The sequence below is a fragment of the Leucoraja erinacea genome, chromosome 19 (assembly GCF_028641065.1).
Source record: "Leucoraja erinacea ecotype New England chromosome 19, Leri_hhj_1, whole genome shotgun sequence".
Taxonomy (NCBI): domain Eukaryota; kingdom Metazoa; phylum Chordata; class Chondrichthyes; order Rajiformes; family Rajidae; genus Leucoraja; species Leucoraja erinaceus.
Window position 1 is genome coordinate 27,153,003 of NC_073395.1, and position 24,472 is coordinate 27,177,474.

Genomic DNA, 24,472 nt, shown 5'->3' on the forward strand with positions numbered 1-24,472 from the left:
CTGCATAAAGGCCCTAACAAACACTCAGTAGTCTCAGTTGGACTGGCTACTTTGCTCGCATGTCCAACACCAGATTCCTAAAGGCTATTTGGAGTTCTGTCACAAGAGGATATCACAGGAGGACATGCAATCAGAAGACACAGTACTGAAAGCCTTGAACAATGGCATCATTCCCACTGACTCCTGGGAATTTCTAGCCCTTGAGCACTCAAAGAGGAGAGGAACATTTTTTTTGTTTATTATATTGTTTACAGAGTACTATGTTTACATATTACGTTATGCTGCTGCAAGTAAGAATTGTATTGTTCTGTTTGGAACATATGACAATAAAACACTCTTGACACCACTAGTTCATGTATTAGGTAGAAGCCAAATCAAATTGAGTTTACTGTCATATGTATAAGTGCGGTGAGATAGGGGTACGATGAAAATCTTGCTTGCAGCAGCATCACAGGCACATAGATTCAGTCAATACACAGATTAAAGTATACATATAACACACACAGATTGTACAGGACAGTGAAAAGAAAAAGACTGCAAAAAACAAAATCAAGGCATTAGTGCAAAAACACAATTAGAAAACTAGTTCCTGAAAGTACAAGAAATAATCTGTGACGTTCCATTGTCAAGGTAGAATTAAGCATGCAGGTTGGTTCAAGAACCTGATGGTTGTAGGAATGTGACTGTTCTTGAACTTGGTGGAGTGGTCCCAAGCTTCCGTACCTTCTACCTGACGTTAGCAGTGAGAAGGCAAAGCCTGGATTGGAGAGGGATCTTTGATGATACATCCGGCTATCATGAGGCAGTGCCTCATGTAGATGCTTTTGCTGGTGGCAAAGGCTGTGCCCTTGTACCCTATGATGGACCAGGTTGAGTCTGCCACAGCCTCTTGCATTCCTGTGCATTGGAATGGCCATACCAGATCATAAAGCAACAAGTCAGGATACTTTTGCTGTTCATCTGTTGAGGTTTGTTAAAGAGTTCGGTGACATGTCGAACCTCCTCAAACTTCTCAGACAGTAGAGGCACTGGCACACCTTCTTCGTGATTACATCTATGTGCTGGGCCAAGACAGGTCATCTGAAATGTTAATGCCCAGGAATTTGAAGCTGGTACTGCCAACTCCACCGCAACCCACCAATGAGAACAAGCAGGTGATCTCCTGACTTCCACTTCGGAAGTTAATGACTAGTACCTTCATTTTGTTGATGTTTAGCGAGAGATTGCTGTTGCGGCTTCTCTCAACTAGCTGTTCTATCTCTCTCCTGTACACGACTCATCACCATTCGGAGGTTGATGTGTTAACAGCGGAAAGAGTTCACCATCTTATGAACTACCCACCGAGCCCATCAGACACATCCTGCCCCATCTGCAGATCCCACCGTGGCACCTTCAGAATCCATAAAACCAGAGAGGGTGAAAATCATCTTTGATCCCAAGGGACAGATTAAGAGGCAAAAGAATAACATTTTCTGTGAAATATGTCTCTCCCTAAGGATACATGATAACCATGGAATTTATCGAACTTTGATAACATTCGTGAAGCCTGAAAGATATTAAAATGAGCACAAAAAAAATTATGGTTTAACGTCAATTACCTTAAAGCATGGAGGATGGGGTGAAATTAGACGTTAAAGATAACTTGATAACATATCTTAAGTGTTCTATGCCCAATGTATTGCAGTAAATGTCTTATGTAATTTACATTTCGCATTGCTTCTCTTTGGAGGCCTCTTTGCTTCTAAAGCAAAGTTTGATATCCTATTATAATATTCTAAAGTGATGAAGACTTTTAAAACATGAATAGGAGTACTTAAATAGCAAGGCAATGAACAATTCAAAGTCAATGGAACAGATTAACTGAATCTTTTAATTTTAAAATTCCATAATTCTTGTGAATAGTTTGCTATAAATATTATTCTTTATTTAAACTTTATTATTTATTAAAAATCTGGAATGAGGAGGAGGAGGAAGAGGAGGAAGATGGGGAATTATGAAACATTTACACGTCCACCTGCCGTGATGAAAGTTATTTGCAATTATGACAGGAATATAATGTAAATCAGTTCAAATATGATTCTGAGCTTTATAAGGTCACTTTGATTTGCTCAATTTATTTTTTGCCAATTTGGATAGCATAGCAACAGCATTATTGAAACTCTGTTACTAAGTCAGTGGCATGCATTTAAGTATGAAAATAAATTGATATATATATATATTCACATTCTTTGCAGAATAAGAACATACTGTTGAGACAAAAGATAATTTAAGTAGAAATTTTGGACCAAATTATAGTTTGTAACAAGTACCTTTGGAAGCCCAATGATCTTATATGTGAAGGTTCAACAGAAATCGTTGGTCTCTAAGATACAATTGTATTTGCCGTGGAATATCCAAAACTTATAAATGTACGAGCCTCATTTTAAATATTAAGAATGTCTATTCATTCCATCTTCTTGCTAATGGTGACATTTTAATGACTACTTTCTTCAATGAACTATTAGGATTAAGCAATCTCCTAATACTCAACAAAACATAGACTTTGCCAACACGAGACTATTGTCTTCACTTGGGCCACATCTAAAGCTTATGGTGGTGCATTTGACCAGCGTTATAAGAATGCAGGAATGGATATCTGGAAACTTGCACAGTTGATTCAAGTGGAAATGATGTCAGTACTAACAAAGACAAAGTCAGAGGATATCTTCTGCCATATTAAACACTTCTGATTTATGTTAGGTACATGGTTTATAATCTACTACCTTTTACAATGAAATGGGCACTGGTCAAGGGTAAAATATGTCTCTCCCTAAGGATACATGATAACCATGGAATTTATCGAACTTTGATAACATTCGTGAAGTCTGAAAGATATTAAAATATGTAAACATCAAGCATAACATAAATACTTGTGGAGTTGAAATGTCATTCAAGACAAACTAAATCTTAACATAGAACAGAGAACAGTACAGCACAGGAACGAAACAAATCTAAATGTTAAATTCTCTTATGTTTAAAATGTTAAAATCTCCATATATTTTAAATGTTTGTGTGATGCAATCACAATATGCACCAATTCCATTGATATTCATAAATTCAGATCATCTGCTTGGTGGGAATTTTTGCTTAGTGTGCTAATAAAAGAACACTTGGTCCTTGTGCAATTAATCTAAGTGTTTATGGTTATTTCTCAGTTGGGCAAGTTTAGAAATGGCTGTATTTCACATCAGTTCAAATGATTTTCCCCGATCCTGACAAAGAAGCTGCTAGGAGAATATGCTGTGGAGGAACACTGAAGCCCCTGTCCCACTGTACGAGGTAATTCAAGAGTTCTCCCAAGTTTAAAAAAAAAATCGGACTCGTGGTGAGTACGCAGAATGTACTTACCGGGAACGTCGGTGCTCGGGACGTCTCTTAGCGGCTCGTAACGCTAACGGCGGGTACCCGGGAAACGCGGTAAACTCGTGAAGATTTTTCAACATTGTGAAAAATGTCCACGAGAGCCCCGAGTACCCACGAGCGGCCATTACCGTAATTCTCCGAGTTGGAATCAGGGGAAACTAGGGAGAACTCTTGAATTACCTCGTACAGTGGGACAGGGGCTTGAGTCAGACACAGCAACATCAGCATTTTGAGAGATTATATTCATGAACAAAATCATAAAGTTGCTGTCACTATCACACTGTGAATTCTGATATTTTCATTGCTGTTAAAACTGCAAAATCTGGGTCATCAGGCCTGTTACATTACTGAGAAAGCTAGCACAATGTCTTTCAGTTGATGTTAATAAAACATAACCATTTAGGGAGGGACAGGACCGGCAGCTCAATGTTCTAGAGTGATACTCCCTTGCAGAGTAGAGGGGATGTACAAGTACACTTAAGCAGGAAATCAGGAAGGCAAAAGAGAGACATTAGATAGCTTTGGTAGATAAGATAAAGGAGAATCCTAAGAGATTCAACAAGTATATTAAAGGCAAAGAAGTAACTATGAAGAAAATAGTGCTCCTTAAAGATCAACAAGGTAGTATATGTGTGGAGCCACAGGAGATGACCAAAGTGTTAAATGAATATTGTTTATCTGTATTTATCATGGATGCTAGGGAACATAGGGAGGTTAATAGTGATGTCTTGAAGAAAGTCTATATTACAGAAAAGGGAGTGCTGATTGTTTTAAAATGCATCAACTTGGATAAATCTCTAGGACCTGATCAAGTTTATCTGAGGACGTTGTGGGAGGCTAGGGCAGAAATTGCTGCCCCTTAGCTACGATACTTGTATTATTGATAGTCACGGGGGAGATACAGAAAACTGGATGGTGGCTAATGTTATGTCTCTATTTAAGAAAGGCTGCAAGGAAATGTCTAGGAACTGTAGACAATCTCAGATTGAGATTTTTTAAAGAGGTCACCAAGAAAATTAATGAGGGCAGTGTGGTAGACTTTGTCTTTGTGGACATTAGCTATGCCTTGGACAAGGTGCTGCATGGTAGGTTGGTCTATTAGGTTAAATTATATGGGATCCAGAGTGAGCGAGCCAACTAGATACAAATAGCCTTGAAGTTAGGACTCAGAGGGTAATAAGAAAGGGTTCTTTTCAGGCCAGAGGTATTTAACTAACAGCGTGCCACAGAGATTTGTGCTGGGTTCACTGTATGGTATTTCTATTGATGGTTTGATTATGAATGCAGGTGGCGTGATCAGTAAGTTTGTGACTGACACTAAAATTGGTGGTACGGGGAACAGCAAAGAAGGCGATCTAAGATTACAACAGGATTTTGATCAACTGGACCAACAGGTCGAAGAAAGGCAAATGGAGTTTAATTCAGATAAATACAAAGTGGTGCATTTGGGTAAGACAACCCAGGGCAGGACCTACACAATAAATAGTTCCATGAAAGTACCAACACCATACCAATGCATTTGTTATGTTTACCTTCCACAGTCTAGACTTAGTTAATCATGCTACAGTGTACTAGACATTGGTAAGGCCACATTTGAAGCACAATGAAAAGTTCTGGTTGCCCTATTTTGGTAGGATGTCATTAAATGGGAAAGGGTGCAAACAAAAGAATTTACAGAGATGTTATCAGGTTTCAATTAGAATAAGCTGGGTTGGCTGGGCCTTATTTCTCTGAATGGTAGGAGGCTGAGGAATGTCCTTATGGAGGTTTATAAAATCACAAGGGGTTAAAGTCCCTATTTTTTCCCCAGGAGTAAGAGAGTCTGAAACGAGAAAGCATATGTTTATGTAAAGGGGGAAAAGATTTAAAAAGGAACCCGATGGCCAACTTTTACACACACAGGGCAGTGCACGTATTGAATGAGTTTCCAGAAGAAGTGATACAAAAATGAAATTTAAAAGACACCTAGAAATTAGATGGATAGGAAAGGTTTGGAGGGATATGGGCCAGACACACGCAAATGGAATTAGCTCGGTTAACCAACTTGGTCAGCCGGAACGAGTTGTGTTAAAGGGCCTGTTTCTTTGCTGTATATTTCTATGATTCTATGTCAACATTTTCTATTTATGAATAAGTTTATTGGCCAAGTATGTACACATACAAGGAATTTGCCTTGGTGCTCCACTCGCAAGTAACAACACGACATACAGTAAACCATTAAGAATAAAACATAAAACATTAAAACATTAAGAATAAAACATTATAGTTTAAACATGTGAATGAAAAATACCAGAACAAAACAAGGCTACAGACTTTTGGTTATTGAGTAGAGCCACTGCTTCAAAAATGAAAATTCACCTAGATTAACTAAACTGATATCTTGATTTCTCAAGAAGCTTACAGAAGAAAGGGAAACTTTCAGCCTGCTTTTTAACGACAAAGTTTGTTCTGCTCTCCAGTCATTTATTTAATAGGTGAATGGTGGTCATGCAGAGAGGCACATAAGAATGTAATTCATGTTGTTAAATGATTTTTTATGCTTCTATTTTATCAATAAATGTTGCATTAGTCTGGGAAAGATCTATAAAGATCAGATCCACATGTGTCAACAGGCCTTAAAGGCAGATTATTTTGTGAGGGTGAATATGATTCTTGAAGATTGGAAAATTAATTGGGGCAGTAATTTAAGTGGAACAGCTCATGTTCACGATCCACTGCAGCTGATTTGGGTTTGGCACTTGGTTTGTTGGCAGACACATTTCCCAACTGATTCTAATGAGAGCTTTGATAATAAATACAAATTCCACTTCTATATTGTGTAACACAAGATAAGAAATAACAGGAGTGGGTAACCTCTCCCCCACCCCCTCCTCTCCTCTCCTCCTCTCCTCCTCCCTCCTCCCCCATCCCTCCCCCCCCCCCTCCCTCCCTCCCACCCACTCCCACCTCCCTCCCTCCCACTCCCCTACTTCTGGTCTGGCACACAGGATATTAATGACTCATCCTGTACCTCAACTCTGTTTTCCCACCTGATCCCTATATCCTCTAATTATTATTGCAGTAAAAAATGTATCCATCTCTATCTGAATGTATTAAATGATTGAGCGCTTATGATTGAGTTCCTATATTCTGTAGCTAAGATCAACATAGACTCACCATGTCACGTCAGGGCTAAGTAACCATAATTAGAACTGAACAGCAAGTACAATGCAAACAATATTACAATATATTATCATATGGCATGGTGCATTTTAGTAGTAATGGCCTTTTGTTCTAGACCATACAGGCATGAGTAATAGCTTATCAGTATCATGTCAGAATCATTGATGAAATGAGATCACCTCCTATCCTAAATTCCAGTGAAAGTTGAGCCAGTCTTTCTCACTCTCTCATTATATGGCACCCTTGCCATCTCAGGAATCAATTGTACAGAGAGCTCCAGTTGTAATTTCACCAAATCCTTATACAGTTGATTCTTAACTATTGTATGATATCCTGTTATAATTGCAGTCCAAAATGTTCACTATGCTTGCAAGTTAGTTTTTCTTACACCATTAGTTATACCAATGCAGACTGCCTTTTTAACATTTATTTTTCTATTTTTCAGACTAAAATGCATTTCCCCACTTTATAACTTATTTGCTCCCTTCTTGCCTACACACTTAAACCTGCCAATGCAAACATATTACATCCTCCTTGTGGCTCATTGCTCACCAAACATTGCATCATCAAGTCACGTTTGTCTGAATCCAGGTACCGATACAATGGAAATCTTGCTTGCAGCAGTATCACAGGCATATGGAGTCAGACAAACGGAGAAAAACCATATTATACATAAATCACATAAATGATAAGAAAAGCTGTAACATCAAAATTATTAATATGAATTTTTCATATCTAATTGTTAGATATTGATCTGATTTTAATCTGTAGCCAATCTGAAAAATCTCCATTTACTCATACTCTCTATTTTTTGTCGTTAGTAATACACCACCTTAAATACTTCAAAGTCTTATTTTCGGTTTTATATCTGTACCTTATTTATATGCTTAAAACCACTGGCTCCTCTTTTCTACTCTGGTGGTCAGATCCTTTAAAAAATTGTATCAAACATGATTTCTCTTTCATAAAATCATGTTGACTCTCTTATTACAATAACTTTTGTAATACTTACTTACTTTTTATTACAGACTCAAGGTCCAGATAAAAGGCAAGACATTACATAAAATAAATTACATACAAATACATGGTTTAAGATCAAGAATAAAAAAATCAGTGTCCTACATTGAGCCAACTATACCAATGCCTCCACAGCTGGGATTGGTAACGTGTAGTGCTAAACTTATGTTTGATAATGCCAACATGATTTCATTTTCAGAGCCATTAATTTGGCAAATAGATTCATACATATGATTTCTTAAGACAGTTTGTAAAGTATTGACTCCTACAGCCACAAACATTTCACTTGCACTAGACCATCTCAGTGTCTTAAGTAATATTATTTGTATATTAGTATATAATGGCATTATTATAAGCTACTTTCTCTGGGATCCTTTCTACAATTTCCCTTCTTACATTGTAGAATTTCTTACAGTATCTTTTCTTTTAATCTATGGTTAAGCAAGGCACTCACATACAGTTGTCTTATGTGTAGGAAGGAACTGCAGATGCTGGTTTAAACTGAAGATAGACACAAAATGCTGGAGCAACTCAGCGGGACAGGCAGCATCTCTGGAGAAAAGGAATGGGTGATGTTCAGACATTCTTTCTCTCCAGAGATGCTGCCTGTCCTCCAGTTGTCTTATGATTACACAATGATGACACACTATTCAGGATACCATAAAAGACTCCTGACTGCCCCTGGATTCATACTCCTCACAGCCATAAGCATCTTAACTCCAAGGCATAACCTGCTTTATGTGGCGTTCTTCTGTTGCTAATTGCTGGATTCCTTTGATCAATTATTCTCTCTCTCTGACATACAGCTGGCATTAACCACCAGATAGGGTGTAGCAGATAATCAGGAAGCTAAAGATCCATTGGATCTCAAACTCACACTCCAGCACTGGAGAGCCATGTGTTCCCACACTACTGGCTTCACACCAGAAGTTCACATTCATTTGCAATGGAAGGTCCAAATAAAAATACAAGCTGAAGATTTACTTAAAAGGTGACCATCACATTTAAAGTAACAACTAGTGGTTTAATTTTTAGCAAATCACAATATCTCATTTATATTTAGTATTATTTTGATATCACGTGTGAGCTCTTTCCTATTTCCCCCTATTGCCCCTTTCAAAAATATCTTAGAAGGAAAAAACACACTTAGATTGCTAAGTGGGCAGTATTTGGCTGAAAATTTAATTTAACCTGTCTGAAAACATTTGTTGTATTATGTGTCCCGCCACCCTGTGATAGATTAACTATGCCCATGGCTTGTCAGACTACACTACAGAAGCTGACTTATTGCATGCAGATTGGACGAGGTGTACTTTCAGCTCTCTCAAAGCAGTAAATCTTTCCTGCACAACACCACATGACGCCACGAGCTTGGTGTTTAGAGCATTTTACTGTTTAGAGCTGAAATGAAAGGGCAATATTATTTCACCCTTTCTGATAACAATTCAGACAGTTTGAGGTTCTGTAGCAGGAAACACATTCAAAAAACACACCTTTGCAGATGCAGAAAATGAAAAGATGCTGTTGAAAGGTTTGACTTTGAAACAGGATAAGTAATATCCCAATCATTTTACCAGAATAATAGTAATGACAGAGAAGCAAAATACTGAAGAAGGAAGTATGGTGACTGGATGTACACTTTTGCATTTATTGATATGGTGAGGTAACAATTTACTTTAGTTCACTCATATGTCTTCTACTTTCAAATACATTTTGTATTATTTAACATTCTTTTTCTCTTGGATTCCTACCTCCACCCATTGATATGACTTGTTCAATGGCAAAGTAGGCTGAATAAGTCGGATAATGGCAATCTCCACAACAGCCATTAATTCTGTTTGACATGTGAACAAAAGGCACATTTCTGCAAAGAAATAGCATCTCAGCAATATTTTGCTCATCCTGGTTCAGTTTACAAATCACTGTCACTGAAGGGAATCGATTTTACATGATGGATTAAGAGAGGAATACAAGTTTGGATTGTCTATGTAAGTCCAGAACATCCAATTACAATGATTCAAATGCAGCTTATTTGAGATGGTGAGGTAGGAATTGACTTTAGTTCACTCACATGTCTTTTTCTTCCCAAGATGCTCCTTCGGATTGAAGAAGACTCCAGTTCTGAAGTGTGGAAGAGGACTAAGCTTGAGTTCTTCCAGCATGGGGAGGCTGTAAAAGTCCAGCTGTCCCAGGCTCTTGGCAGAGCAAGATCATGAACCAGGGACAAGGATGTTTAAGAAAATTGAAGATGTGCGAGTGAGTGCTGTACACACTCATGATCACACCTACATCCAATTTTTCTCACCACCCCTATTCCTATGCCCCGCTTCTTTTAGTTCCCTCACACACTTCAGTCTTCCTATCTTGTTTCAATAACACCTCAAACTATTCCCTCCCTAAATCTTCCTTCCTTGGCTTCCTCTCACATCACTTGCTTCCTTTTTTAGATTCCTCCTTCTCTCTCAACACTCTCTCTCTCTTACCCCTCACCCCACCTTCAGCTGTACCACTACCCTAAGCCTCTGTTCTTGATAGCCTGAGTTGGAGAGGAGGTTAGTTAGAGTTAGAGCTCCCCTGGTTTCATGGGAGTGCAGGAAATAATGCCCTGTAGGAAGAGGCTCTTTGAATTTAGGGTTATTTTTATAACATCATCACCTGGCATATACGGTATGTATATATATATATGTATAACTAAAAGTCTCATTTTGATCACTTCATGTCTGCACTGTATATTGATTTTAGAAAAAACGCAACCCTAGTTCGCTATGATTTTTGACCATCTTACTCAGAGTCCTCCTCCGCTAAGGCAGCCCTGGGGATTTTTCTGATCGATGAAAAGTAAAACATTTATGAGTGTTTAAAAAAGTCTTGTGATCAGCTGATTGGTCCTCTCACCTGATGAAGGTAACGCCCCTTTAGGGGGGGGGGGGGGGGGCAGGACTATAAAACCCCAGCTGCCTGGACGTGAGTCAGTCACTCTGGAAGATCGAGAGGGAGAGGCCACAACTGTGATTCTAAGCTGTGAATCAACTGAACTGTGAGTCTGCAATGTACTTGCAATAAATGATATGTTAGTCCTTAAAGAAAATGAAATGAGTTGTTTGGCCTGCCCTGTGCTTGAAACTGCAATGGAAAAGGAAATGGAAGTAAAATGAGTTGTTTGGCCTGCCCTGTGCTTGAAATTGAAATGGAAATGGAAATGAAATGAAATGAGTTCTTTGGCCTGCCTGAAACCACAAATTTCGGCCCACAAGGCCCCTATTACCCGAGAAACCAGTCCCTTCTGCCTAAAATGCTCGTATTAGCCCAGGAGGAGCATTTTGGCCCAAAAGGTCCGTGCCAGGCTAGGAAAAGTCCAGAAAAAGTGCCTTTCATTGAGATTTCACTCAGATTTTTTTTTAAAGAGCCCTTTCGACCCATCATGCCCGTACTAGCCCAGGATGAGTCCCTTTGACCCATCAATAAGTATTCCCCCCTGTAAGTATTAAATCTCATCCCAGTATTTTTCTCCCTCCCTTCATTGGCTCCCTCCCTTCATATGTGAGATCCAGGCCAGGATCTCACATATGACTCCTTCATTGCTGTGATCTGCAGAAAAAGATGAAAAATGTCTAAAATTGATTCTCCACCCTCTCCCCCTTCTCTCTCGCAGAGTCTCTCACCTTTTTTGGGTAGAATTTCCTGCAGTTTCTCTGCCAGCCCACCAGCCTGAGTGACTGAGCTGCCAGCCCACCAGGCCTGAGTGACTGAGCTGCCAGCCCACCAAGCCTGTGTGACTGAGCTGCCAGCTCAATAATCCATTCAGCTCACAATGTCCATATTAGCCCTCTGTAAACCAGTCCCTTTGGCCCACAACACACATACTAGTGATCCAGGAAGCCCCTCTCCCCCCCCCCCCCCCCAACTGGCCACCAATATTGGAATGTATATATATATATTTATATATATAATTTATATTTATATAATTGCTTCCTGAGAACTGCGCATTGGCCTTCACGAGAGGAGAGATGCAGCATGCCAGCAGACTGCTGTCTAACATAAGCAGAAGAGAGCCAAATGTGAACAGATCCCTCTCCAACAAAACCAATATGGTATACTTGAGATCTTCCCTCAAATGCAAGAACACACCAAGGACACAGTGCTTTATCGAGAGCAGAGGCCTCTTCTCACTGCAAAGAGAGATGTCTCAAAGCAGAGGTTTGAGGACAACAGAGACCTAATACTAATGTTTGAGGGTCTGAACCCTGGCAGCAATGGGTTTGCTGGTTGATACAGAGGTGAAGCTGCCAAACGTTATCCTACCGTTACATTATTGCAATTGGAATAGGAATACTTTAGGAACCCTTTATTGTCACATGTGACTAGGCACAGTGATATTGCCTACTCATTCCTCTGGTGGTCAGCATCAGTTCACACATCAATTTACATTCAACTGATAGACACTGCAGCCTCCCAGGTGAGGAACTATAAACCACTGTATAAGAATGTAAACTGTGCAAACTACAGGGGTGTTTATTATAAAGACAGATTGTCAATTTATTTTTCCGTTTTAAATTTCCATGACTTTCCCATAAGTTTCAGTGAAGACACACCACAGATGAAAAATGGCAGATTGTGTTTTGTGATTGCACTCATTATCAGATGGGTATAATTGAGATCACGGTGGCATCTGCCAGCATAGCTGTACGGTTGCTGTGCCTAGTCTAGGAAGCTAGTAAATGAATATGTGCCTTGTGACATTGCTCCAGGCTATCTCTCATTTGAATGAGGCCTTTTCATTGAGGATCATAGCTGAATGACAGCTTCTCTTTTAATTGCAGGAGTTCCAAATTCATGCCTCAGTTGATATGTTGGTCTGTCAGTGATTACATCTGAGCCTTGGTGCCAAGATATCTTGTCCTTTTGATATTTTCTACCTTCCTGTTCTGACCACTCCAGATATAATGGCCACTTTGCTAGTACAGGGATTCTTGGACTGCACCTTGAAGGGGAAGCAAGAAGATATACTCATGTGATAGAGCTCATGTGTTATGAAAGATTGGCCACAGAAAAGGTAGATCAGATTGTTCTGCTGAAAGCTGCATGAAACAAAGAGCTTCTTACCAGAATAAGTAGCTATTACCATTTCATTTCCTGCTGTCCCATGTCCAAAGGATTAAGATTAAGATGACCTTGAATTAGAAATGTATATGATTCTTTTCTTTAATGATTGAATAGGCGAAGATGCTTACTTCTCTGAGCAGCTTTAAATCCTTAGGAGTTCAATCAGATAACACAGTTGTACATTATTCTAAGGTGTTATGATTACTCTGCTTCCTACCAAAATCAATGTTGACCAGAAGTACAAGGGCTCAAAGGTTGAAGCAATGATTATACCTTCATAGTGGAACAGAGGCAAAAAAAAGCTGACTTTTTGCCCCAATGTATAATATCTATTTAATAATAGATTCTGCAGCAAGCCACTTCAGTGAGTGAGTTGTGCATGTGAACCCACAAAGGAACAAGTGAGAAATGAACAGTCATATTATGGTAATGGTTAGTTAAGTTTTGGAGAATTACATGATGATAGAAACTGTATTGTGGAAGTCCCTCTCTGCAAGAGGCAATGAGAAACATCTCTTTGTAAGGGAGTTCTTTATTGATTTTGCTGGCTTCCCTCTTTCCCACTACGGGTAACTGGCGTGTTGGATCATCTGGGGAGTCCTCCTTTTGAACACTTTGAATGATTCCTTATCTTCTTCCCGTGGGTCTTTGGCCCTTGAATATCTTCCTCTTCCTTCTCTAGAACTTCCTGCGCCTTACCCATGATTAGATCATGAAACATTCAATGCACATGTTGAAATCTACACTTTTGTTTGGAATATACTGCCAGACAGATGGAGACATCTAATATGCATCTTGAGCATGCCTTTGGCATCTGATTCTGGAACTCACATGCTGTTGCTCAGGTGGTGTTGTGGTATTCTACAGTAATGCAAGCGAATCTCACGGAACTGAGGAGCCAGGAAAACATGATATTTATTTCCCCTGGAAACCATATCCCTGGGCATTGGAGGCCTCTTAAGATGTCTGGCTGCTCAATCTCCCACAGGGTGAATGTGTTACAGATCCTGCCAGGATACGTTGCCTTGAGCATGTGGAACAGATTTTGATGAACCACCACATTGGCTGTGGGTGCCTTTTCTGTTAATAAAATAGAGCTATTATTGAGAGGATCCCTTACGAGCACATGCTTAGAGATAAAGGAAGCCATTATTCTTGCAATGCGTTTGGCCAAGATAAGGCCTCTCCTTTGCTGAAATATAGTCGATATGAGAAAAGTGCCTGGTTGACCATTCTGATGCAGTGAACATCAAACAGGGGGGTATTTAGTGATCTGCAGCAATCATTTGGAATTAATTTGTGGCAGGTGGTTGAGAGTCACAATGGCTTGTGCTTTACCAAAGATAACAGACTTGGCATGAGTGTACAATACAAGATCTTCTTTGAACATGTTTCCATCACAACTTCCTGCAAGTATATTCTTCTTCCGATAAATGTATAGAGGATATGGTATTTCAGAAGGCATTCTGGGAATAGGGTCTTGTTTAATGGGCATGCCTTTGCCTCCAGAGTCAAGGTTACCACCCTTCCCTTCGAGGCTAGTCATCACCAATTTGATTCCTCCATTAATAGACAGTACCCATGAGTGTGACTACTGAGCCCATCAATGCAGGAACTGTGGACTACAGCAAGGCCAGTGGGCTTTGTGGAGGTGTTTCCAGCCTGCTGTGATTTCTCAAAGTAGTTCATCATATTTTCAGATGTCAGCATTGTGTATTTAAATCACAAAATGCCCAAACCACAATGTTAAACTCGTAATTGTAGTCTTTGTATTTATCCATGCTGACAGATTTGTGTTCATTACGTGTCGATGCCAGCTAGAAAGAGACTTTAAAGTAATCCCGCTTCACAGTTCTCGGTCTGCTGTAGTTTTCAGTTACAGCTTTTACCACTTTTAGGCAGCGAGTTCCAAACCGAATGAGTGCTATAATTTTTCGCCAACTTCCATTCAATTTATCCATTCATTATATTAAATTATATTCTATTGGTACTTGTCCTCTCTGTAGTTATTGCCTTCCTATCATTGTGTTTTGACCAGGAGAGGATCGCATTCTCTGCCCTCCATTCTAAACACTAAAATAAACCCCCAGTATATGGTGGTTCCATCTGACCTTGTGCAAATGCTTGGACTAGTGGTGGCACAGTTGTTGGTGGAGAGTGGGAAGTCAGGAAAATGAAGTGGCCTTCAGGAAACATCCCTGAAGAGGGCAAGTAGCAGTAGTCACTGGGCGACTTCACCTTTAGTGGAGGCAAGCAGCTGGTAACTGGGACATAACCTCGCATAGAGGTTGTCATGATTTGGGGGAAAGAGTGGAAGGATTTAGGGGGAGAGAAAGAATGTATAGCCCATGAAGAAAGAGGTTATGTGGGGAGGTAGGCATTGAAATGAAGGTGGAGCAAGAGAATGGGAGAGACCAAGGGAGGGGAGCACTGAAGATGGCAGGGTGGGTGAGTGGTTGCTGGAATAGTCTGAGGAAATGGATGGGGTAGGATTATGTATCTATATGATGTGTGTATACAGTCAAATTCCATCTATGGTGTGTGTGCGCACCAGATATTTGCACGTCTATGGGTTTCTAATTACCTGGGCCATAGGTTTGGAGATTTGTTCCATCAGGTCTGTGCAGTAGCTGGTGTGAAACATCCATCCCACATTAAAATAATTCATGCACAGGCAACTTCCACTGGACTGGAAGCAAGTCTTCCTCAAAGCTAAGTGATTGCCTACCAAAAAATAACAACAATCTTTAACTTCCAATCTTCTCGCAAAATGTTTTGAGTGATACTTTCTGAGGTCTTTGGCATCCTTTTGAGCGTGATCTTACTAGGAAACATAGAAACATAGAAATTAGGTGCAGGAGTAGGCCATTCGGCCCTTCGAGCCTGCACCGCCATTCAATATGATCATGGCTGATCATCCAACTCAGTTTCCCGTACCTGCCTTCTCTCCATACCCCCTGATCCCCTTAGCCACAAGGGCCACATCTAACTCCCTCTTAAATATAGCCAATGAACTGGCCTCAACTACCCTCTGTGGCAGAGAGTTCCAGAGATTCACCACTCTCTGTGTGAAAACCACAGTGACAACCATGTACCATATCATTCTCACACATATTCAATTGATTTGATAACAACTTTCTTCTTATCAGACTCTTGGTTCACTTCCAACTCTTAAATCTTTTTTCCATTTATTGCTTTGTCAGCTCCAGGTCAGTTTCATATCAAATTAATGTTTATGTTATATGACAGAAGAGAACTGCAAAAGGCTTGCTGATCATGTCAGAAATGGATAAAATATGATCGTTTCCTCGGGATATGGAGCCTTTCTTTAACATGCTTGGCTTCGCAGAAACGGGTAACTCACCCAAGCGTGCTAGATTATTTCCACCTACATAAAATTTCTGCATACATCATGTGTTCTATATTACCTGTTCTCCTTTAATGTTCAGCGCCTAAATTATTTAATTTATCACACATCTCAGAGGGAAAATAACTCAATTTCCAAATGACAGCCATTTCTGTTTGACGTGTTTTGTTTTATTTAACATTTCCTCTTCCTCATGGAGTCGCACGGCAAAGAAACAGGCCCTTCAGCCCACCTGTCCCATGCCAGCCACCAAGTAGGTAGTCAGGTATGAAGTGGTTTGTGCACATTGGGATCAAGCTGAATCTGATGTGAATGTGGCATTAAGAAAGCGAGGTGAGGACATGCAATTGGTGAGTAGTTCAGTCCTGGACGTTAAAGAAAAATAAAGGTGGATTTTGCCTATGTAAACCTCTCATGAAAGGAACACCAAAGGGAGAAGGTTCACTTGCATTACCATCTTTTCAACACACAAGTGAAATACGTGAAATAAGCAAAGCATGAAGAATAATAATCATTAAAAACTTTGATCATATACAAATAAAGCCCTAGAAGTGGAAGCAAAAAGGGCACAGGAATTGGAGTTTTGTTTAGTTTAAGGAGTCCACGCCAACCAACGATCACCCATAAAATAATACTATCGAAGACACTGGGGACAATTTACTGAAGCCTATTAACCTACAAACTTACATGTCTCTGGAAAGTGGGAGGAAACCGGAGCACCCAGAGAAAACACACGTGGTCACGGGGAGAAAGTACAAACTCCGTATAGACAGCACCCAAAGTCAGGATCGAACCTGGGTCTCTGGCGCTGTAAGGTAGCAGCTCTACTGCATGCACCACTGGCCCGTCCTTGTACAAGTAATGAATAAAGTGAGGGTCATCACTAAATTGAGTTACGTAAGAGTTAAGAAGTTAATTTAAGTAGTAGACATAGGACTGTTAATGAGAATCATTTACATAAACTACCAGACATTACTGATAAAGTCCGTCCAAAAATAATATTATCTAAAGTTACCTAAATTTGAAGCTGCTGGAATTGAAAGTGAGTTATTTATCTAAATTCTATTCCACTTTTGAAATCTAGTTCCGCCGAGTCCATGAAACTGAATCTTAAGGCTGAGTACAAGGTGTGCCACAACTTCAGGCACTTTTGATGGCACTGACTGGAAATGAATGTTTCAGCAAGGTTATTTAGTCATCGCTGTTTCTACCAGCTTGCTATGCACAAATTCACTAACACAGTTACTATATTCCTCCAAACACTGGACTTCAAAAGAACTTCATAGATTGTGAAGTAATTCGAATGTTCTGAAGGGGACATGAAAGGAACTTATTACATGTAAGCCTTTATTTTTAATACTTTGTAAGCCCTTGCTATACATTATAAAAATTAAAGTGATTTGACAGCTTTTTGTTTACATTACTAGACTGGATTTGATCACCGGGACACAGGTTGAAATCGGACTATGGCCATTGAAGAATTTAAATTCACCCATTAAAATAACTTTGAAAAAGATAGTTTATAGAAGTATTATTGATCATAATACTGCTGGACAATTGGAAAAAGCCTATCAATTTCCCCAATGTCTCAGAAGGAAAGAAACCTGCCATTTTTTATCTGATTTGGACCATCTGTGACTTCCAATCCATCGATATCTCTTAACTGTCTCCTGGAATGGCCAACACACACTGTATTACTGGCAAATTCAGCCCATAAACAAATCCAAAAATATCCACAAGTTGATTACTAAACGTATGGTGAAATCTGGATGTGAACTTTTATCCCTTCACTCCTTACAGGAGTTAACGGGTCCTTTTCAGAATGACAGGCAGTGACTAGTGGGGTACCGCAAGGCTCAGTGCTGGGACCCCAGCTATTTATAATATATATTAATGATTTGGACAAGGGAATTGAATGCAACATCTCCACGTTTGCGGATGACACGAAGCTGGGGGGGGGGGGGGGGGGGGGGGGCAGTGTTAGCTGTGAGGAGGATGCTAGGAGACGGCAAGGTGACTAGGATAAGTTGGGTGAGTGGGCAAATGCATGGCAGATGCAGTATAATGTGGATAAATGTGAGGTTGTCCACTTTGGTGGCTAGAACAGGAAAGTAGACTATTATCTGAATGGCGGCCGATTAGGAAAAGGGGAGATGCAATGAGACCTGGGTGTCATGGTACACCAGTCATTGAAAGTAGGCACGCAGGTGCAGCATGCAGTGAAGAAAGCGAATGGTATGTTCGCATTCACAACAAAAGGATTTGAGTATAGGAGCAGGGAGGTCCTACTGCAGTTGTACAAGGCCTTGGTGAAACCACACCTGGAGTATTGCATACAGTTTTGGTCTCCTAATCTGAGGAAAGACATTCTTGCCATAGAGGGAGTACAGAGAAGGTTCACCAGACTGATTCCTGGGATGGCAGGACTTTCATATGAAGAAAGACTGGATAGACTCGGCTTGTACTCGCTGGAATTTAGAAGATTGAGGGGGGATCTTATAGAAACTTACAAAATTCTTAAGGGGTTGTACAGACTAGATGCAAGAAGATTGTTCCCGATGTTGGGGAAATCGAGAACAAGGGGTCACAGTTTAAGGATAAGGGGGAAGTCTTTTAGGACCGAGATGAGAAAAAAAATATTCACAAAGAGAGTGGTGAATCCGTGGAATTCTTTGCCGCAGAAAGTAGTTGAGGCCAGTTCATTGGGCTATATTTAAGAGGGAGTTAGATGTGACCCTTGTGGCTAAAGGGATCAGGGGGTATGGAGAGAAGAAGGCAGGTACAGGATGATCAGCCATGATCATATTGAAGGCTCGAAGGGCTGAATGGCCTACTCCTGCACCTATCTTCTATGTTTCTATGTTTCTACAAGTTGAAGCTTGAAGGCAACATTTACTCTGCTGGATACGGGCCAAATGCAGGCAGGTGAGACTAGCATAAATGGAGCATCTTGGTTGGCATGGGCAAGTTGGGCCGAAGGGTCGGTTTCTGCGCTGTATGGCTCTTAATTCTATTGAGATAACCATGATGACATGTCGCCAGCTGCACTGTGAAAAGTAGAACATATGCAGGCGCCTTACCATATCTTGCAAAATGGAACATCGTGACTCCAGATAATATTCAAACCTTTATAATCTAAATATCATGTAATATCTTCAGTTAAACGCAAAACATAGATAGTTTAGAGATGAAGTTCATCATTTACTGACAGTACGTGGTGAAATAATTAAAATAAATTCAAACTGAAATCTGGCTGAAAGGCAAGTGAGAAGAAAGCCTTGCCCCTAACTCTAAAACAAACTACAGTGGAAGGAATATCGTCATATTTTTCAATATTTGCAACAACATTTTACAGGATTTTAAGGCAAAGAATACTGCAAATTTAAGGTTAGCTCTGTAAACTGAAGCTTTTAGGATCTAATAAATTTTCTGAATGTCAGTTAGTTGCAATGTTGACATTGGTGGTGGTTTATTCTTGTAACATCCACCTCTGAAGTATTTTAGAAGGAAAGATTTTTTATTTCACGGTAACCGCATGGATAATAGAACAAGTAATGGTGGGTGTCACCTAGCCAGTCATTGTTGGCAAGGTTTCATTATTTACTTTGTATGCTTATTACTGATGGCAGTAATGAGCAACAAAACTTCTTTTAAATCAAAGCAAATGCATTAAAATTCTTGGAAAAATAGAAGAATACTAAGAAAATACATCTCTCTGACACCCTTCATTAGGCAACTGTGCCCTGTTCATACACGAGCAATCAAATACGTAGACAAATGCCTAGTCCTTTATACACTGGTAGAAATGGGATAATAGAACTCTGTCTAGAATAAGTAATCATTTATATTGATGGATACCTGGTCATTGCAATATAATAATGTAGTTCAATTTAAAGGTCTAATTTTAAGGCTTTTGTTTTGCTTGGTAACTGAATCATGCATAATGCAACTGTAGAAAACAAATTGTAGGTTTCAGAAAGATTTGTGAGTACCTGCATGACAATAAGGAGGTCAAAAACAAGGATAAACGAGGCCAAAAATGCTCGGGACACCTCATCACTTGGCAAAAATCCCCGATTCAACTTGTCCCAGCTGATCCAATCAGTGGTGATGACGACCACAACGACACTTGTCAAGGTGATCAGGACCGACCTGTGAGTAGAAAAGAGGGAGACATTCTCATCTGCTGCTTAGAAAATGACATAAGGAATGTGTCAAACTTTCCAGCAGTTCTCAACATTATTTATCTGAATTTTTCAAAAATTGAAGATTTTATTTCAAAAAGTAGTAACCTTCTTCATATTTGTTGGGCCTGGACACACATGCTATTATAAGGAGGACCACATTCAGTTTTGCAAGAAAACTTTTGGGAACATATTGATTTTGCATACTACAAGCAATGCACTAACATCATTGGTGTGAACTCATGGCCTGTGCAATACATGCACCAACTGCACATCATCAGCACAATGCCCTAAAACGTACAAACGTTATGATGCCATCTTTCATATGGAAGAAGCTCGTCATGTGTTTTGAATTGATTGATTGGAGGGTGCAGCATATAAACATGTCTTTGGTCCCCAAGAGAATCTGCTTCAATGACTAAGGTGAATTTGGATGCTGCTTTTGCTTCATATAGGAGATGGGAATAGACACCTTTCATTTCAAAAGGACAGTGGTCATCATCTGTGGCAATTGCCTAGACTGAGGATTGTTCTTGTAAATCTTCCACCTGCCCAGTCCAATCTCATTTTTGCTCCCAAAGCAAGAAGACCTTACCTACAACATTGAAGACATGAGAACCATCTGTTAAACTTCCAGATTTTGCATCATTAGTGGTTCACATAAGACCAGATTACTGGGCTGCCTATTGCCATCTTGTTAAGGTCTGCTCCGATATTCAAGCCGGATATTTCAACATGAATGCATGGTGCAATGTTTCTTTCCCAAAAATATATTTCATTCATTAAAAAATTGCTATACAATTTGGGATATTGCATTGATCCTGTAGCAAACATATATTTGATTCTAATATTTACCATAAGTCAATGGGTCAATGATGTTTCATTCTTCAACATTCCTTCAGTAAAAAGCTGATGTTATTATACTTTGCAACCAGATCAGGATGATCGTTATTTACCCACACTGCAAAACCTTCAGTCTTTCCCTTAGGACATACCTCTGCACATTGCAATGTGCCAGTTTGCAGCATGTTATACTCCTGCACATTGCACTGTGCCAGCCTGCAGCATTTGCTTGCTGCCACCTCCTTGTCCTGGAAGACCAATACATTTCAGGCAAAATTGAATTGATAATCTTTCAGCAGCAGTCATTGTATGCCTCAATGTTCATTCCATAGAACACTGAGACTTGTTTTAAATAACTGTTCAAGATGAATCTGGACAGGGAAATGTCCAAACCTTTGTTACAAAGGAACAGAACACAATTATGAGATTGACAGTTTCATCCATACATGCAGCCATCTCAAGGTCAGCATGAGATGGGATTGAAATTGTGTTTGACTACTAAGAGGACCATCTAACGGGATCTGCTATCTCCATTTCTCACAAAGCCTAAAGGGCATTCTGTGCAGTCAACTGCATGATCAGCTTGGGCAAAGTATTTTTCTGCAGAATTAAATAATGCCACGTGGTCCAACTAAATGGAATGTTCAAAAGCAATGAGGCTGGAGCTATGTTTTGCAACATCAGGGACAGATAGAACATCAACACACTGGTGGTCTACCCAGACTTTACACAGAGGTTTATGCTGTCACAAAACAACGGTGGCCATTAGGATCAGGGCATCGTCCACCTTCACAGCTTATAAACAACAATGATTAAGAGGGAGTGCCACAGTCCAATTCCCAACTTCTCTTTTACCATGGTTATACACTCCAGCCTGTTCTTGTTACATGCCCATCTACCCCGAACCAGATTCTCAGCATCTTCAAGTCATGCATGTTATAAAGATTCAGTAAAAAACATGAAATTGCATTACACACTGATGCTTCTCTTGCATGATCAGTGGTGCTAATACACAACCACAGCAAAAAAACATGAAATATCAGAATACAATGATGCATCAGAATACAATTTACCAATGGGTACTCTGGAGCTGCCAGTTTCTTTTAGAGTTGTTTTTTCCATTATGAAATCATATCAGACATGAAAGCTTTACATTGCACCATAACATTTCTAACAATCATCTTATCATCTAAACAACACATTTGCTTAGTTGGACAAATAGCCTGTCCAACTGATCTGCAACACTAGCAGCATTAACAGTTGTTAAATGAGAAGGATTGATTGCACACAAAGTCCATCAAACTTAGCAAAATGTGGCTGCCATTCAAGAAGCACGTAATGTGTAAACAAATTACTGAGGATATTGAACAACAAATATAATGGCATATATTGAGTGTTCTGTCCAACATACAAACTGCAGTTTCTAAACTTTGTGACATTTATTCCATATTGTGAGCAGTTGCTCTATGGTACTACACAAAGAATTATGAAATTTGTTTCACAGTATTAATCCATTAAAATTGTATTATATATATATATATATATATATACACACACACACACATATATATATATATATACACACACACACACAAATATATAATATATACACACACACACATATATATATACACACATACACACACACACACACACACATATATATATATATATATATATATATATATATATATATATATATATACACACATTCACACACAGCATATATACACTACACATTCACACACACAAAACTGCATTACAGAAGAAGTGATGCTACAGCACACTAATCAACATGCTTCCTCAGAGAGCCATGATCAGAGAAAGTGTGGGTAGAAACTTGGCACGGTATAATCCAGTTCTTCCTCATTAAAAAAAACCCATTAGCTTCATTAACTGCAAAATTAATTTCTATTACGCCTGTTTGGGCACGGATGCCAAACCAGAGTACACATTTCAGCAGCAAGAAAGACCTTTCCCTAGCAATGATGTTTAATGGAAATGTCAACTAATTGCAGGTGATTTGCTGATTTCTTCTGACTCTTGCTGTGACTCCACAGGGCCTTCCAGAGTTCAAGTTTGTTAAAGATTACGGGCTGCACAGTGGCGCAGCAGGAGAGTTGCTGCCTTGCAGTCCCCCTCCCATTGGTATGGAACTCCCTCTCTCCTTCCCCTCTCTCTCTCTCCACCTCCCTTTGAGATTCTGTCCCTTCGGCACAGAGACTCTCGTGGCAGCGGCGCTTCCGACGGCTCCGCGGCCCGGGACACTCGCACTGTCCGGAGTGCTCCATGAACGGAGCTGCAGCGTCAGCCCCGCCAACACTCGACAGTCTCGGCTCCCCGCATCTGTTCCCGCCGCTGGTTCTGCTCCCATCCCTCCCGCAGCCCCGGCTCTCAAACAACCGCGGACCATGCAGTTTATCCGAGTTTTGAAATTTTCATTGATCACAAAATTTCTCACCACTGAGCGTGAGAAATTTCTGATCAGCGTGAGGGCGTGAGAGTTTGCTTGAGGGCGTGAGTATCACGCTCAAAGCGTGAGAGTTGGCAGCCCTGCTGTTGCCGCCAGATATTAGTTGGCACTAGACTAAGTGCAGACGGGTCTGCTCCCCCAACGCCATATTTCACCACTCACACATAGCCCCCAACTGTGCAGGTGCAGCTTATTTCCCCTCATCCCCAGCACTCCCTCCCCCTCCTCTTCACCCTCCCTCTTCTTTCCCCTCTCCTCCCAAACCCCTCCCTCACCTCACCCTCCCTCTCCTTTCCCCTACCCTCAGTCCCTCCCTCCCTCCATACTCCTGTCCCCTCCCTACCCCCATCCTATCCCTCTATCCCCCCTTCCTCACCGCCCCTATCTGCCCACTATCCCTCCCTCCCCCACTGCCCTCCTCTCCCTTTATTCCCCACACCCCTCCCCTCCACTCCCACTATTCCCCCTCCTCCCCCACACTCCCTCTCACCTCTCCCACTTTCCCCCCCCCTCTCCACCTCCTCCCCTTCAATCCCCCCACTTTCCGTCCTCACCTCCCCAGAATATTTCCCCCTCCTCCTCCCCTCCCCCAACCTCTCCTTTCCCCCTTAGTTACCTCCCTCCTTTCCTCTGCAGCTCCTTCCTCCCTTATTTGTTGTGTGTGTGTGTGTGTGTGTGTGTGTGTGTGTGTGTTGTGTGTGTGTGTGTGTGTGTGTGTGTGTGTGTGTGTGTGTGTGTGTGTGTGTGTGTGTGTGTGTGTGTGTGTGTGTGTGTGTGTGTGTGTGTGTGGCCACCACTAGGCTCATCCCCGGCCTACCTGACGGTCGGCTGCTGCCGCTCGACTTGTCCCCGCCTGCCCACCTGCCTAGCTGCTCGCAACTGTCGCCGTGCCGTGCTGGGCCGCGGGGGGGGGGGAGGGGG

The 24,472-nt window shown here is 40.7% G+C and overlaps 1 protein-coding gene across 2 annotated transcripts in view; it reads right to left on the reverse strand.

Annotated features, from left to right (window-relative positions):
* Positions 1-24,472, reverse strand: part of tmem117 (transmembrane protein 117) — a 269,354-nt gene that overhangs the window by 33,333 nt on the left and 211,549 nt on the right. For both annotated transcript variants that reach the window (XM_055650707.1, XM_055650708.1), the window contains exon 6: positions 20,044-20,203. In XM_055650707.1, coding sequence (XP_055506682.1) covers positions 20,044-20,203 — 160 coding nt within the window. The remainder of the gene's footprint in view (positions 1-20,043; positions 20,204-24,472) is intronic.